The sequence below is a fragment of the Rousettus aegyptiacus genome, unplaced genomic scaffold (assembly GCF_014176215.1).
Source record: "Rousettus aegyptiacus isolate mRouAeg1 unplaced genomic scaffold, mRouAeg1.p scaffold_m13_p_1, whole genome shotgun sequence".
Classification (NCBI taxonomy): Eukaryota; Metazoa; Chordata; class Mammalia; order Chiroptera; family Pteropodidae; genus Rousettus; species Rousettus aegyptiacus.
Window position 1 is genome coordinate 116,871,240 of NW_023416284.1, and position 17,470 is coordinate 116,888,709.

General features: G+C 34.7%; 1 protein-coding gene and 1 long non-coding RNA gene across 5 annotated transcripts in view; one reads left to right on the top strand and one right to left on the bottom strand.

Annotated features, from left to right (window-relative positions):
• The window catches only part of ADGRB3 (adhesion G protein-coupled receptor B3), a 653,858-nt gene that overhangs the window by 620,373 nt on the left and 16,015 nt on the right, over nucleotides 1-17,470 (top strand). For all 4 annotated transcript variants that reach the window (XM_016157597.2, XM_016157598.2, XM_016157599.2 and 1 more), the window contains 4 exons: nucleotides 1,446-1,541; nucleotides 3,181-3,220; nucleotides 7,710-8,353; nucleotides 17,250-17,285. In XM_016157597.2, the coding sequence (XP_016013083.2) occupies nucleotides 1,446-1,541; nucleotides 3,181-3,220; nucleotides 7,710-8,353; nucleotides 17,250-17,285 (816 nt within the window). The remainder of the gene's footprint in view (nucleotides 1-1,445; nucleotides 1,542-3,180; nucleotides 3,221-7,709; nucleotides 8,354-17,249; nucleotides 17,286-17,470) is intronic.
• LOC118611331 overlaps nucleotides 14,398-17,470 on the bottom strand; it is a 163,459-nt gene continuing 160,386 nt past the window's right edge. The window contains exon 4 of the long non-coding RNA XR_004954211.1: nucleotides 14,398-14,709. This is a non-coding gene — a long non-coding RNA (uncharacterized LOC118611331). The remainder of the gene's footprint in view (nucleotides 14,710-17,470) is intronic.

The following is a 17,470-nucleotide window of genomic DNA, read 5'->3' on the forward strand; positions in this document are numbered from 1 at the left end:
AATAAATAAGAGATCACCTTGTTTATTTATATGAGGCAACTCCTCATTCTTTTTTTCCAGGAAATCCTAAATTTAGAAATATTAGAAAAAGAATGGAAGAGAGGGCAGAATCCATCCCCTACTTTCTTAATTCACACCTATAGTGGTCACATCATCAGGACTAGAACTTGAGGTGGAGAAATGCAGGTGGACGAAGATTTCATGACCGAGCTGGTTAGCCACTAAAGTTTAGTTGTGGTCACTAAAGTTCATGTCACTTTCCAGATTTCTCAGTTTGGAAAAGAGATTGCTAATGATTTTTGATGTAGGCGAGAGGAGCTAAAAACAACAGGCTCCATTTTTTGTTCATTTGTTTTCTGACCAATGCAAATACTATATACATCTCACGACAAAACAGTGGCAGGATATTTTATATCAGTACTTTTCAAAAGTAAAGATCATTATGTTTTTCCCTTGGCAGTCTCTACAATGGTTCTTCAGCAAAATAGGGGAAATGAAAATCTTTGCTTGGTTTTATAATCCAGTAAAACAGATTATAATGAACTATAAGGATAATGTCAATAATGTGAAGTCAGAAAAACAAAATATTAGTAAAATGACCTTGCCATTAACTGGGATAAGAAGCTTCTTGTGATGATGTCTATCAACAGCTTGCTAGGAGCCTAATGAGCCACAGGAAGTAGAAGGGACATGCTATTGCAGAGACATCCTGTGATCAGAACAACTATGGATTGTGTGTTTGTTTTTCATTCATCTACTCATGCCTATTCACTTGTTTAATAAAGATTTGTCATGTTTGTTCTTTACTCAGGATCCAATTGTGAATGGACAGTATCAAAATCTGGCTCTGTTAGGTGACCCTCCTCCCCTCCCTTACCCCTACAAGACGATCAACCTGAAACAGAGCCATTTTTATTATCTTTTTGCTTTATTGTGTTTTGTTTTTACATCAGGGCACATTATAATCGAAGGAGGACAAGAAATAGTCTTCCCAATAGGATCTCTTATGCGAAACATAAAAGGAAAATCCCAAATCAATTTTAGTCGAAAGATCATTGAGTAATCTCATTTTTCACAATGTTTAAAGCTGTTATAAAGATTATGCCATACCAAATTGTAAATCCCACTTGAAAGACACACATATTGTTTGTAACAGTGGAAATAAATCTGCCCTCTGGCAAGAATTATTACTGTTGAGTCAGACATAGTCATTTTGATGGTTGAGGAGTTCCCAGCACTTCCCTCTGTAGATTGTGGTAAGTGATAAATTTACTTGGCATAAAGCAAAGTTGAGGTACACTGATATTTGTATTAGGAAGTAAACAAAATGGGTATTAGATCATGAAAACAATAATAACTGCTTTCTCAGTTGATGGCCAATGAACACATTATCTGGTCATTTCCAAGAGAGAAGAAAATTTATGTTCGTCATTTTTTCTTCACAGGTTCAAGATGCATTCAGGTGCCGATTGAGAAACTGTCAGGATCCAATCAATGCTGATTCTTCAAGTTCTTTTCCTAATGGGCATGCTCAAATCATGGTGAGCTTTTATTTTCCCTCTGATTTTTGATTGAATCATAATTTCTCAAGGAAACAAATATTATTTTTAGTAAAACAGCATCAAAGTCCCATTTCGAGTGACTGGCTTTAGTTCATTAACAGACTTAGAACTCTGATACCAGATAACCGTTCTGTCTAGATTGCTTAGGAGTCCAGGAGCTATGATTGGTGTGTTGATGGTGTGATTTCTGTGCAACACCAGAGTATTTTCATCCTTGCACAGAATTAGGAATAACTATTTCTCCACAGGATTATGTTTGTTCACAGATCAGAACACTGTAGGCCTGCAAGTCTACTCTTAAAGCAATGGTTCTCAGCCTTGGTTACACATTAGAATCAAAATCTGCACTCCAGACCATTGAGATCAGAATCTCTGGGCTGGGCGCCAGGTGTTTGTGGTGCTAGTATGCAAACTAAGATGAGAACTACTGCCTTAAAGTATAAAGGGTAGCCATGTTTCCAGTGAAAGTCAGTTATTGTACATGAATGCTGACTATTTGGGGATTAAGGGTTACTTTAGACATAACCACTTTGATATATCTGAGAAATGAGATAAGATTTAAACTATGTCATTAAAATTAAGGCATAAAGAATTTTTTAATTAAATTTACCAGGGTGACTTTGGTTAATAACGTGTAAGTTTCAAGTGTACGACTTTATAGTATATCATCTGTATACTCCATTGTGTGCTCACCACCCAAAGTCTAGTCTCCTTCCATCATCATGTATTTGACCCTGTTTACCCTCTTCATCCCCCAAACCTTCTTGTAACCACTGTCTGTTGTCTATATCTATGAGTTTGTTTGTTTTATTGGCTTATCTGTTGATTTTTGTTTTATATCCCAATACGAGTGAAATCATATCATTTTTGTATTTTACTTATTAACATTTTTGAATTAGGCAACATAAAAATAGTCTGTGACCTGCTACTAATGAAGACTTGAGAAGGAATTAATTCCTCATTAAAAATAAGTAAATACTGATATCTTAAAATATTGATGAATATGGGCTACTTTAATTTTACCATTATAAAAATTAATTTCTTTAAAATAAAATTTTGGGGACTATATGAGGATGGAACTAAATTCTAGCAAGTTATAGGTCAGATTAGTATTAGTTCACCTTTGATATTAATTTCTAAACGTGAAAGCCTTTTGTCACATTTGAATGACAATGGATCATTAGAAAAAACTAATTTGACTATGAAGAGTTAGACAAAACTATATTACAAAATACTATATTATAAACAATATCTAGAAAGTGAATGCTTCAAAAATACAAATAAAGCATTTATTTGAATATATTCATAATCACATTTTAATCATTTTTATTATGGTGTAAAGAATTGCTTTAAAATTCTGTCATTGAAGATCACAGTGGGTATTGTATTGCCTTATTAAAATCGTATGCCATTCTTCCCTTGGTTTTATTCAACATTTGGTGTCTAAGAAGTACTTTTGAAAACAATTAGATTATTCCTTGAGACAATTCCTTTGCACAAAACTATAACCTGGCACTGCCTAGTTAGATATCTGTAAACTTCAGATATTCTGGTTAGTAAAAGTCACTCGAGATCTTTATTAAATGATGATTCTGTGTCTTATTATTTCTTGTTACAGACAGACTTTGAAAAGGATGTAGACATTGCTTGTCGGTCAGGTAAGAATATTTGGATTTTGAAACTATAATTGTTAGAATTGTTAAATCACTTTGATGCATTTTTACTTTAAAGAAAATGCTGTGGTTTACATATCACATATTGATATGATGAATAGAATAGAATATTATGAATAGAATATTAAGAATAGAATCTTTCAAATTGAAGCATTGTAATAGAATAAGGGAGAAGAGGGAATGAGTGGGAGGAGAGAAAGGAATGAGAAAGAACCTAAAAATGGTGAATTGGGAGCATCATTAGAGCGCAAAAGCAGTGACTTGAAAACATGAACCTTCCATTCCACAGATTACTGGCTGTCAGGATAATGCCTATCAATCTAGTCTCTTTCTGTCTCAGTTTCATCATTTATGAAATATTGGTTGTAAGATGAAATAACACTCTGTGTGTATATCATAGCCGTTGTTGTTGCTGTATTTTTAGGGACCATAAAAAACCATGCAGCACACCCTGCCTTCGAGTGCTAGGATCCCACTGAATGTCCCTAAATGGTGGTCCTCCCACCTGTGGATAAACTCACCAAGAGTAGATGACTCAAGTTTTAAAGGAAACTACATGTTTTATTTATTGGATGATTCCAGTTGTTAAAATGCTCCTTTCTACTGAGACAAAATAGACCTTATTTTAGCTTTTATTTATTGGCTTTAGTATCACCTTCTAGAATAAGAATGGACAGCTATGTCATCAAAATATCCAAATATTTGAGAGCAAACATTACTTAGCCCAATCCAAGTATTTTTTTCTGCAGACTAAATAAATCCCGTTTTCACATTCATTCCTCATAGCATCTTCCCAGGCAGGCATGGTGCCCCAGGTAGCCTTTAATTTGTTAATAATTTTAAATTATTCTAAATGTATACATATGTATCTAGCATTTATCGCAGTTGGCCCTTTACTCATACTAATGCTATCTACATTTGCATCTGATTTCATGGCAGCCAGTACAATACTACTGTCAACTAGTTGTCATCTAAAATCCCTAAGACATGTTATAGTAGTTGTCACGGCTTTCCAAGTCTAAGGTTGTATAAAGACTCTAGGTTTTATGTTTGTTTGTTTGTTTTCCCTCTTGAAGAAAAATCTGGCCTTTGAATTTACCTCTATATGCTATTATCTTACTAGTTTCAGGTTAGCGTTCTATTCATTTAAAATTGTTTGGCCGTTGAAAGTTTGACTAGAATGCTTTCTAAATTTCATCCAAATGGTCAATAAAGTAGTTGAAGGACGACATGGAGTATAGCGCCCTGCTATGTTCAATAAGACACCCCCTATCCGCCCCATGCAGATCCCCTCTAAGTGTAGTTTTCAGATTCAACTCAAAATCATTAAGCATCTGTGCAGAGTCTGAGATCACAGAGCTGTCATAAGTATAAGAATATGAGTGACTAATCTCATATTTCTAGATTCAACCAAAGTACTCAATATAGAGCGTGGTCATAGCAGAGCAGTAGAATAACTGTTACGATAACCTTGGATCTGTGTAGAGTATTAGGAATTACCCTGTCCTTTTTAGTATCTAACAAAATATTACTAAGATATAGTGTTTGGTTTCCAAAGTTTACTATTTTCCTCTTTGGAAAACTGATAAAACATTTTCCTTTGTTTCATCCACTTTCCAAAATTTTTTAAAGATCATTAGCCATGGTGCCACATTCCACATCTGTGTTCCAAGGTGGAATGTGATTTGTCTGGCTCCAGAAGCCTGAATTTATTTAAAATAATTAGGAATTTAATTCCCGTTTACCTACTTTCAATATAATTTTCTATTTACTTCTTTTAGTATACTCTTTACAGTTCTCTTTGATAGAGAAGAGGAATAGGAACAGTTTTGTCTTTTCTTTACCACCTATTAACATTAAATCAGTAGTTGTTAAAGTGTGGTCCCCAGACCAGCAGTGTTAGCATCACCAGAGAACTTGTTAAAATACAAACTTTCAGGTCCTACCCCAGGCCTACTGTGGGATAGGGGAATCAGTCTTTTTACCTGCCATCCAGGTAATTCTGACACATGCTAACATTAGAAAGAAGCACTGTATTAACCCATCCTACTCCAAGCAGTGGTCTCATGTTTTAAAATACCTATTTTGTTCTCTTTTGTTAAATTACCTATTATGTCCAGAACGCACTGCATTCTGAGATTTGGTATTCCTAATTAAAGCCGGCACCATTATTTTATTAGAAAATATTATTTTTAATATTTTTATTTTCTGTCTGTGCCTTTTTTAGCTGAGCTCATAAGGAGCTTGCATCGGAGTTTTTCCTAGATATTTCTGTCCATCTTGAGATACATTCAATTTTAAGGCCTCAACTCATGGACCCTGAATAACCTTTCTCTAAGTTTTGTTGCAATTACTTTCCCAAAGCATGGAGTACATATCTGTTTATACAAACTTTCCAGGTGCATTTTGTTTTGTTTTTGTTTTCATTTTGTCTTTTACAGCTTTATTAACTTCTCTCAAAAGTTTCATTACTTCAACATCATGTTTGTATGTGTAAGTGGTGTGGATTTTTTTATGTTGTATATTCAAATTTTGGATATCCATTTTAAGCAAGTCTAAGGTAGACATTTATTTCATATACAGTGGACACTACTTCATGAGAAGAATTATCTTTTCCCGAATATTTAAGTTGCACACATGTTCAATAAAGATGGCTGTATCATTTGATAAAAATGTGCTAAGTATAACTATAAATCATACTACACTTATACAAAACTAAATGAACCTTGTACAAATGTACATTATAAAATCAATATCCAGTACTAAGATTTCCTTTATAGTTTATAATATATTCATAAAAGTATAAAATTATATATCTTTAATGCAATATGATAGGTTCCCATAACTAACCTTTAAATTTTACTGTGATGAATTTTGAGTTAATTTTTGCAGCCAGTCAAGGATTGAAAGTATTTTTCCCTGGATTTGGAGATTTTTTTAAAGTATTTTATTTAGAATATCATTAAGCTATTAATTTAACATACTTTGCCCTTTAATCTTTTCACGTAAATTGTTCCTGGCAATCACAATTTATTACCAATTTTATTTTAAGAGGTTTGAAATAACTTTTTTAAACTAAATTATTCTTATACAAAAGTCACATCCCAATTATGGGTTAATTAAAAACACACAGTTGTAACACGATTTTTAGTGTCTAAAATAAAGAGACCTAATAAAATAGATACTGTATCTTTAAAGATAAAAGATACTACATGAATGATGTATGTTTTGAAATAATTTTGAAGGCTACTCTTTGCAATAGGTATCTACGTTCCTAGTCTTCTATTTTTCAATGTCTGCTTTAATCTACAATAATTACGCTATTTGAAAATTGGATAATAACGGGTGAAATTCAACATCTCTGAAACTTTTCATGAAGAGAGTGTTTTACAGTTATCTATGCCTAATGAAATTTTCAGTGGTGATCACTCTGCCTTGTAGATAAGGCAGTGCTAGCTGCACATGGTGAGCCAGCTTGCACACAGTGCTCTTCTATATGCTTTCAATGCCAACATTGCAAAAAATTTCTTCAGACTTTCTTTCATACCTCAAACTTAGTTGTTCACAACTAAGCATGCTTTTAGTCATTCTGCTTCGATTCACAAAATATGGCTTTCTTTTTATATAGAGGCAAAAATATATATTATTTTAATAAATCTGAACTGTTTCATTATTGGTTTGTTTTTGTTTCGTTTATGTTTTTTATTTTGTTTTCTCTCACTACAAGTGAAAATGTATTTTAAATTTTTTCTCAGTCCTTATTTTTCAGGTTTAAAATGGAATAGAGGTTTCAGAAGCTCAGACAGGTTTTTTCTGCTTAAACCCAATTGGCAATTTTAATACCCCCTCACGGGCATTTGAGCATATGGATTGATCTTGTAAAAAAAAATTTTCCTACATGAAGCTGAAGATGATAAATACCTTGACCATATGGACTTCATAGATAAATGCTCATTAATTTTCAACATGCATAATTTTTGGAAGGCTTTCTGATGCAGTAGGATGAAATTCTTATTGATCACCTCTTTCAAGAACTATTTTAATGAATAGAACTTGTAGAATACTTTAGGGGAAAAGCCTTTGTGAAAAAGTCAAATTCATGTGAACTATATCTATAATTTTATAAAATCTTTTGCAGTAGATTGATGGAGAATACTTCTCTGGTAATCTGCTTTTCCCCTGTAAAGAAGTTATGCAGATATGTTTAAGAATAGGCACTGAGATTTTTGAAAGTCCATTAATCAACTTTCAGTTATTTTTTTAGCTGCAGGCTACCTGAGATCTATGTGAGCATATCAGAATCAATAAAGTGTGATTAAGTAATTGGGACCATGTACAAACAATAGATATGTAATTTTTTAAAAATATCTTTTTATTTTATAAGGAAATTGCTTAGTAGAAAGAACAGAGTACAATAATGAAGAGTAAACGTGCAATAGCTTTCTTTTATTAACTTTCATATTTGAATCCACAGTTCTTCATAAGGACATTGGTCCTTGCCGAGCAGCAACCATAACAGGAACTCTCTCCAGGATTTCTTTAAATGATGATGAAGAAGAAAAGGGAACAAACCCCGAAGGGCTCAGCTATTCGACTTTGCCTGGAAACGTCATTTCCAAAGTCATTATCCAGCAACCCACAGGTCTGCACATGCCCATGAGTATGAATGAACTGGGCAATCAGTGCTTGAAAAAAGAGAACAGTGAGTTGCGAAGAACTGTATACTTATGTACAGATGATAATTTGAGAGGGGCTGATATGGACATCGTCCATCCTCAAGAAAGAATGATGGAAAGTGACTATATTGTGATGCCCAGAAGTTCTGTAAATACCCAGCCATCAATGAAAGAAGAAAGCAAAATGAATATTGGCATGGAAACCCTGCCACATGAAAGGCTATTGCACTACAAAGTAAATCCTGAATTCAGCATGAATCCCCCTGTAATAGACCAGTTCAATATGAACTTAGAGCAACATCTCGCACCCCAGGAACATATGCAGAGTTTACCCTTTGAGCCTCGCACAGCTGTGAAGAATTTCATGGCCTCTGAGTTGGATGATAATGCAGGACTATCAAGAAGTGAAACTGGATCAACCATATCAATGAGCTCCTTAGAGGTAAGCAATAAACTTTTTCTTGCTATTTGAAATTTATAGAGAAAGAGAGAGAATGATTCATGTGGCATTGGTCTGAGGGGCAAGAGTCGCATTAGCTTTTGCAGTTTTGTATCAGTAAGAATTTTTGGCATTAATTAAGAATGTTGGGATTAATATTCTGGATATCATTTTTTCCAGTAGTGCATCAGAATCCCCTTTCAAAATCATGTTTAAATACAGGAACTCTCTATATTTAAAAGGATACCTATCAGTCATAATTCTTCATAAACCATAAAAACAAACACAGAAAGATCCTCCTGATGTTTTTGAGGAACTAAAAGTCCTTTGGTAGTTAAAAAAAATTTCTGGATGGCACTACAAACTTAAACCAAGATCTAGATTTTCTGTGTGAGGGCAGCTGTTAAAAGTAAGAAAATTGGAATGTTACTATGAGACCTACCATTACACTGATTGTAAACTCTGTTATTAGATCAATATCTTTCAGGGTAAATATTTTGCTCTTAAATCTTATAGAATGATGACCACTAAAATTTTTGGTCTTAAGTTGTGAACTCTCAGAAGGGATATAAATTGAGCAGGCTAAGATTAATTAAGTCAGGATTCTGGGGTCCAACCACATGGCCTGTGAAAAGAGCAAACTCCCCTCAGCTTCTTTTCTACCCTTAAAGTGAAGTAGAGAACAGTCAACAGTTATCAATATAGTTCATTTTGTATTAGAATTAATCAAGACCTAAGACATTTCTTTTGATTTACATCTTGTTACTGTTTTATATGTGATTTTTATATCCTTAAAGTTTTGCCGTTAACTTAATGCTGACAGATTGCATGTGTTCTGTATGCAGTACAATTCATGCATTCTTTTATATGTATCACCAATTGTTTTAATAAGAGTATTTCATAAGATACTATTTAGAGGAAGAGACTGTAATCGGTTGCCTACCCTTTCCATCAGAAGTATAGTGATAATTATATGTTTTAGTGTTCTAAAGTGCCCAGAGGCAGTTGTCTCTCCTTTCTCCCCACAAATCCATGCCTCTACATGGGCAACATGAAGAGAGAACCTGGAAATAAATACCATTTATCTATTTCTGACTTGCACTTCCCAGAGACTAACAGGTCTACCATAATAATAATCACATAAGCATAAACTACATAATGTTTACACAAAATCACAAAAGTTTTTAAAAGGATATTTAGTGTGTATGCATATAATAATATAACATCATAAATCATAATTTGGATGCACTACTGGAAAAATTATAATGACCATATGGAGTCTTCTACATAAATGGCTAAAATGTACTAAAGGAATTAGAATGAAATTACATTAAATATTTTGCTTGTTATAAAAATGCGTTTACATCCAAAAGCCTAAAAATCTTTCTGGATTTGATGTTGTACAAGTTCTATTTGAAAAATAGATGGTATTTCCAAATCTCTATATCCTCATTATTAAGAATAAGCATCATTTAAAGCTGCGATTCAGCCAAAAGATCTGCATTTAAATGACTTAGAGATCACAAGGCTTACATCTTGAAAAGGAAGAAAATTCAGGATTCAGAATGAAAATTCAGTTCCTCATCTTCATTCTTTAAGAGTTTAATAATAATTGCTTATGGTGACCATTTTAGGAGACAGCTGAAAAAAAATATATAGATGTGGGAATGAATAATAAAAATTAGCATTTATATAGCATCTTTCATGAGCAGAGCCTCAAATCACCTTAAACACATGAATTAATTAATCTTCACAACACTTCTGTGCAATGGATAAGTTGTTATAATCCTTGAAGTAAAGTCATTTGTTCAAGGTTACAGAGCGAGTACATAGCAAATCTGGGAATCTTTATGTCCCGATAAATTTTGTGCTGTCTAAAGGGACAATAATGTACCTGAACATTAGCATAAGAGTAACTTTAAAGTTCATTTAAACTATTAATAGACTTTTGGTCTTAAAGATATGAAATGCATGGAGTGTAGGTGTATGTAACTAGCTGGAGATAGGACTGTGGTCCATGATAATAAAGTCAGTGGTTTGGCTTTCTTAATGAGTAGAGTGATGCAGTCACATAGAGTTGTCAACTCTGCTAGTCTGTATCTGTAGGGCCAATAAGTGGGGAAGATATTCTGACAATAGAGAAAAAGCAGAAAGATAACAGGGATATCTCATGGAGAGTGGCGATCTTTAGTAACCAGGAGGTGACTAGAGTCTTAGTAGACAGCCTGAAGATGAAAGTGTGTGAATACAGATGACATGATGTCTAAGCCTTAGAATAATTTGAGTCTTCCCCTCTGAGTGAGAAGGGAGATTATAGCCTCAGGGATGGCCTGCCTGGGAAGCTGGGGCAGCAGAGGCTGGCCAGGTGCCAGGATCTTTCCAAGGATATAATAAAAAGATGTTCCTATTAATACAGGACATTTCCTCTAGAGGTAGAGTGTTCACAAACTGTCACAGGGGGAAGTGGGGAGGGGAACAAAGGGAAGGTAAAAGCGGTGGTAGTAAGAGGAAGAGGGAAAACAAGAGTTGAGGGAGAAAAAAATGCCCAAGAGTGGGCGGAAGTAATTCTAAAAATTTTAGATTGTTTTCATAACTATGGAATAATTGAAATGTGGTAGAATTTCTCACAATGGCTCCAGCCCTAGTTGCCAAGAAGAATGAAATTGTCATCAGCACCTAAGTCATTCGCCTTTAATTAATTAGCAAAAGGTGTTGAGTGCCTGTTATGTATATAATGCAAAAACAAACAAACAAAAAACACTAGTTGTTAAGGAGCAAGTGAGATAAAAAGGAGATGTCATAGGTCTAGAGCCATTGAGGACTATGAAATATAGTTAAAATCATGGATTGTGATTTTATATACACACACACACACATACACACTGGAGAGAGATTGGAGAGAAGAGGGAGCCCCAGATGTGTCTCCCCTACTCTTTCTGCTGTAGGCAGCACCTGTGTCTCTATCTGCAGTTCCAGAGTGCTTCCAGCTTCTGCCAGGTGACTCCGTCCCTGGGTTTAGGTCATCTCCTTTTGTCCATCCAGCCTAAGTGAGACAGTTGCTTCTTCTCTTATGAATCTCTGGGTTACCTCATGTGGTTTCTCATTTCTTTCACTTGAATTCTTGTGAAACAGTTTGCTCAAATGTAAACACATTAATTTTCCTCATTAATAAACCCTTAATAACTAATCAGAATTATGTAGATTACAAATGATCTTATCAAAACCAGAACATTTTGCTACTCCAACTCTTGTCCATTTAGATATAAATATTATATATGAAAAATGCTCAGATAATCTCTCAATTTATACATCGATGGAAAGGGCCACCATGCTAGGCTAAATATTTATATCCCAGTTTTCCTCTGAACATGAATTACACAGCTCTCAGCATAAAATAGATTTTAGAAGTAAAACATTTTAGCTTAATGTCACAGAACAGGTGCCTCCCTTACGGCTATTGCAAGGATCAAGTTAGATCATGTATATGAAAACCCTTTGAAATGTGTAAGGCACGCTTCAGATGGAAGGTTTAGTTATTATTTCATTAGCATTATCTCTTGAATAACTGTGAAGTGGCTTGAATACTATCCTAAATTGATATTCAGGATGTTAGACAAAATGTTATGATGTCATTTGAGAAGTGGGAGATTGTCGCTGACAGAAACCTCATAGAGCTAACCATTGTTCAGAAGCATCTTTTAAAATTTTTTTCCTCATATAGATGTGGGTAAAGGTAGACTTGACCTTATTTAGTGTCTTGGTTTTGCTCCTGAATTAGGGAATTTTGTCTTTCATGCAGGCACACAGACAAAATTAGCTAAAAGAAGAGTCATTTTTCAAAATTAATTATTCTCAGGTTTCTTTTCCACAAAGATTTTGAATAGATATTGTATCAAAGCTTTCTCCTTGAGTGGTTCATTGTTCACTCTGTAATAGAAAGTCTTAATGGCATATTGCCACTTACTAGTCAGTGAGATTTATTCCTCACTGTGAATCTTCTAATGTCTTGTCCGGCCTAATTTGCAGTGACACAAACAATGAAGTATTCCCTTTGAGAAAGTATACATCATTCTACAAGCCTGAGATATGGAGCAACACCTCTATGCATGTACACACTAAGTATTCCTCTGAGTAGCCTCAGATCATCATTTATTGTCTTAACCTTAAGTCATCCTAAGGAAGTTTCCCTTGTATTAGGTATAAGCCTGATTTCCTCTCAATTGCCTTGATTCTCTTGACTGTCAGTTGATCCATGGTTTTGTGTAATTAGTCCACTTGTTTCTCCAAATTCTCCCAGAGTATTTCTGAGAAAGAATCACCACTACCAAAAATGAACAAATCACATTTTGTTGGATTTGTTTGGCTGCCACAGTGAAGCTCCTTCAGTCATTCATCAGTAATTTTTTGAATGCCTACTATTATGCCAGGCCCTCTGCTAGAGGCTGGAGATATCAAAGTGAGAAAAACAGATGTGGATACTGCCCCTGTGATGAACAGACCTTATGGAAGTGATAGATAATTAACCTTTAATAAATGAATAATCTAAAACAGTATACTGTGCTGGGAAATAACCATAGAATGTAAGACAGAGACTTCTTTAATTCAGGTAGTCTGTGGAACCTTCTGAAGTATAAAGGGTGAGGGGACTTTCAGACAAAAGAAACTGCAAATGCAGAGGTCCTTAGGTAGGAAAGAGCTTGGAATAGTCTTATGGGATTAGGAGACCTGTGTAGCAAGGGGCAAGCACCTTAAGATGAAGTTGAAAGACGGGGGGAAAAAAAAGATTTTGCAGGTCCTTCTAAAACAATGGAAGCAAATGAGGACTTTTTAAGCAAAAGATTGTCATGAACATTTATCCATCCATCCATCCCTTTGATGGATTTGAAGAGAAAGGATTAGGATCCAGCAGGTAGTAGGAGCTGGGGTGGGAGGCGGGGGAGGGAAAGCCAGAAGACCGGAGGCTACTGAAATAATCCATACAAGAGATAAGAATGCCTTTAACTATATAGAGATGCAAGTGGAGATGGAGGAAGCATGTGGATCAAGATGTACTTGGAAGTAGAGCAGATGGCACTTGTTGATGGATTTGATGTGCAAGATGAGGGATAGGAAGGAATAAAGGGTGATTGTTTCTGACTTGACCAAATAGATATACAACTTTTTCAGTGATGTGGAAAATATGAAGAAAAAGAGGGTGCTTGAAACCAAAAAGATGATATTTAAAACCATGGAATGAAGTATATTATTCAGGAGAGAATATGAGATAAAGAGAACTCGGGAACTCAACAATTAGAAGGCGGGGAGATGAGAAAGAGTCAGCACAGGAGGCTTGAGGAGCTACGGCAAGTATGAGGGAAAGAGGGAGGAAAGCTGACAGATGACAAGTGTTTTAATGAGGAAGTGATTAACTTTTAAAAGCCTCTGAGAGTCCAGTAAGATGAGGATGGAAAACTGACCTTGAAAATTGACCAGATGGAGTTCAGCAGAGACACTGACAAGAGGCATTTTAATGGGATGTCGAGGACAGAATGAATACAAGTTGGGATGAGTTCTAAGTGGGAAATTAGGAGAACAGTATAAAAACTTAAGAATTTATGTTACCTACTGTAACAAAGTTTATTTGTATCAAGTTATTTGGTAATTTGGGGTTGTATAGACAGAGGCATTTATATCTTCATACATTTCAATACTACCCTAGCTTATTTTAAATTTATAGGTAGCATTTCTTCAATTATCAACTGATCAGAAAAACTGTATGACTTGATCACTTTTCTTAATTGATTCTCATATTTTAAACATATAACTTATTTCTAACCACTTTCATACCTTACAATAACAGAGAGCTCAGAGGGACATTTAGATAACATGTAAGTCAGTTTCCACAAACTTCAGTGCTTTGAAAGACATTCTACCATACTACGTGAATACCAAGAGTGAAAACAGAAAGAAACCGAACTGAACATTCTGGTTCTTGCACTATGCCAGCAATTTTCCAATGCTAGATATTTCTATAAGGTAAACTAGATTTTGCATTAGGAAGTGGAGAAATCAGCTACTCTTTGTTATTGCATCACTGTTCATAAGCTATCCTATATTTTAGTGGTTTTTAAGTTATTTTACTCAACACAAATTATGTATATTGCCATCGCATTTTCTCTCAGATAAGTATATCGGTATTTTTTCTCCTTAAAAATATAATTGAAAAGTGCAAGTTAATCTAATTACCTTGATTTATGCTTAGAAAGCATCTCTGTGCCATTGCTGTCTGTCTTGGATTGACTGAGCCCTCTAATAGTATTCTTGATAAGTTCCGGTAACAACCAGCAAAGTATCACAGGCATCTTGTACCACCTGTACCACTGAGTTAGAGAGAGACAGTGGAGAAAACAGGGTTTGGAGTCAGAAGACCTGAGTGTGAATCCCACCTCACTTGCTTCCTATCCAGGTGAAGTGGACGAGTTATTCTAACTTCCCCTGTCCTCAGTTTTCCTCATTATTAGAATGGGGATGATAAATTCTTTACCAACCATCCACAGGGCAGCAAGTATGTTCCATGTTCAACTATGAAAGCACTTTTTAAGTTATAAAAGGTTGGAAAACACGGTTAGTATTGTGGGGCATAAATATTACACAAAATTTTACCTCCCTTGGGTTCTGAATATCTGCCACATTTTTTTCATGCTCTGATTTTTGAGTCTTCACTGCTTTCTTTTCCACCTCCCATCTTGAGGCTCTTTTGATTGAAATCTGTTTACTTCATTGCTTAGTCTAATCCTTCAAGTCTGCTAGTTCTGCTATGCCTTTGTTAGAATTTAATGTTAGTAAATTTAAATAGGAGAGAAATCTATTTGTAGGAGTATAATCATTTTCTTTCCCATTATTTCACATAGACATGGGTGACATCTGCTCTAAGAAACAGAATCTATCTCTGTTATACTTCTAGGTTCCCATCCATTGTTCTTGCTCCTAAGATACGGAGCCTTGAGCAACATGAATACATCAGTATTTCCAGTTCTAAGGCACAGCTCTGCATTCAGAAATGAACAGGGCAACATATGGCCGTTATGACCTTGGGCAACAGGATTCCTCAACACGTGCAGCATAAGGGCCTCGTACTCTGCTGGCTAGCTGAACCTTTTTCATAAGATTTCACTATTTAATTTTCAAGTGGAACACAAAGCTCATGACTAATGTTCTATAATAACTGCTTAAAACTAAGTGTTTCCATGCTCGGATTTTGCTGTATTAGGAAAGAATTTTGCTTAACATATACTTAAAAAAAAATGTCCTGCTGAGTCACAGTGCCAAGAAGCGAAGCATCCAAGAGCAGGATGGAAACATTAATATTCAGTCTAGCATATTGCAGCAAAGCATTATGCAGTACATCGGAGCCTGATTTTTACACAGAGCAGTTAGATAGCAATAGTGGCAGGGAGATGGCAAAGGAGAGCAGCGTTAAATGCCTTCCCACTCGCTTTTCCCCTTCCAGCATGTCACCAGGGTTAGGCTAGGGTGATACTGGAGATAGGAACAAAGTGAGATCAACATGCTGAGTTTCCATTTAATAAAACTATCTCCTTCTCAGCACCCCCCTTGATTGTACTTGAAGATTGGATTCTCAATCCAGCTCCACCAAAATCCAATTATTTCGGAACATTTAAACTTTTTTAAAAATCTTTTATTTGGTAGATTACCTTCTGTCTATCGAAACATGCTTTGGGGAGTTAGTTGCATAGGGAGATTTGGGGTCTACAGTAAACATTTTAACTCTAGTAGCAGTCCAGTCATATTTTTCAATAAACTACATTAGTGTCTTCCTGCCTCCCTCCTATCTTGGATATGATTCCCCATTTAGGTCACTGAACTTAAGGTTGTAGATCTTGCGAGTGGAGAAGAAGAAATAAGGGAACTTTGTCTAATGGTTGAATTATTTTTTTTTTCCAACTGCCTGAGTATTGTTTTGAATATTTTCCTGTATTTATTCCCCATTTTATCCAAAAAATAAACCCCTTCTCGCCACACCACCCCCCCCCCCAAATGTATTTTGGAAACTTGCTTTGTTCTATAAAATTTTGGAGGAACCTTTCTATATTTATCAGTCATCTTCTATATCTAATCATTCTAAGAATTAAACGACTTCTTAGAGCAGATGCTAAGAATAACTTCTACCATAATAAGATATCAAATTAATTTCATTTTAATTATGTTTATTGACTTTCTCAAGCCTACTCCCTAATTATTTTATAATGGATATTTATACTAGATTTAGTAACTATTTAACAGACCCGGGGCTATAGAGGAGCTCTGTGAGATATTTATGTCAGTGTTTTGCTGGATGTGGAGTATTGATTTGTTTTGCTAAAATAGGATAAATACTTCAGTTCCTAAGAAAGGGCTAGCAATTAGAAGGACTTTCCTATCATAGAGGAGTATCAAAAACCGATAAATTTGTTGGTGAGACTTACAGAGAACTTTGAAACTTAGAGAGCCATATAGAATTTGGTGAAATGAAAGCTAGAGGTTGGTTGAAGTGGGGAGTCTTGAGATGGCTAGATATTTCCTGCACAGTTTTTAATCTGTTGTGTCTATAAAGTAGTTTTGCTGTTGTAGGCCTAAAGTCTCCTTCAATATTGAAGTTTTTTGTGTGAATTTCTATGGAAAAATATCTCCTTACTAAAAAATTAGAGTTAAGACATCAAGGTGAGAAATATGCTATATTTTTATATTCTTCAATTTTAAAGGAAGTTCAAAATAAATATAGAATAGTTCGAAATCATAAAAATGTTCATTTATTATGTGAAGAAAATATACAAAGGAATATTTTATTGAAAATGATTTTCATCTTAATTCAATAACTAAACACAACTTTATTGGTTTTTCTTCTTTAAAAAAAAAATAGAGAAGAAAATCACGATATTCAGACCTTGACTTTGAGGTAAGTTCCTAAGATTTTTTAATTACTTGAATTCGAAATTAATATGTAATTAAACATTGCTCTGTGCAGCTATGTAGGGGTTCTATTTTTTATTTAAATGAGAAATCAAACATTTTTAATTAAAATCGATACTGTATTAGTTGTAGGAAAAAATTGTTTCAGTTCTAATTGTTTTAAATATATGC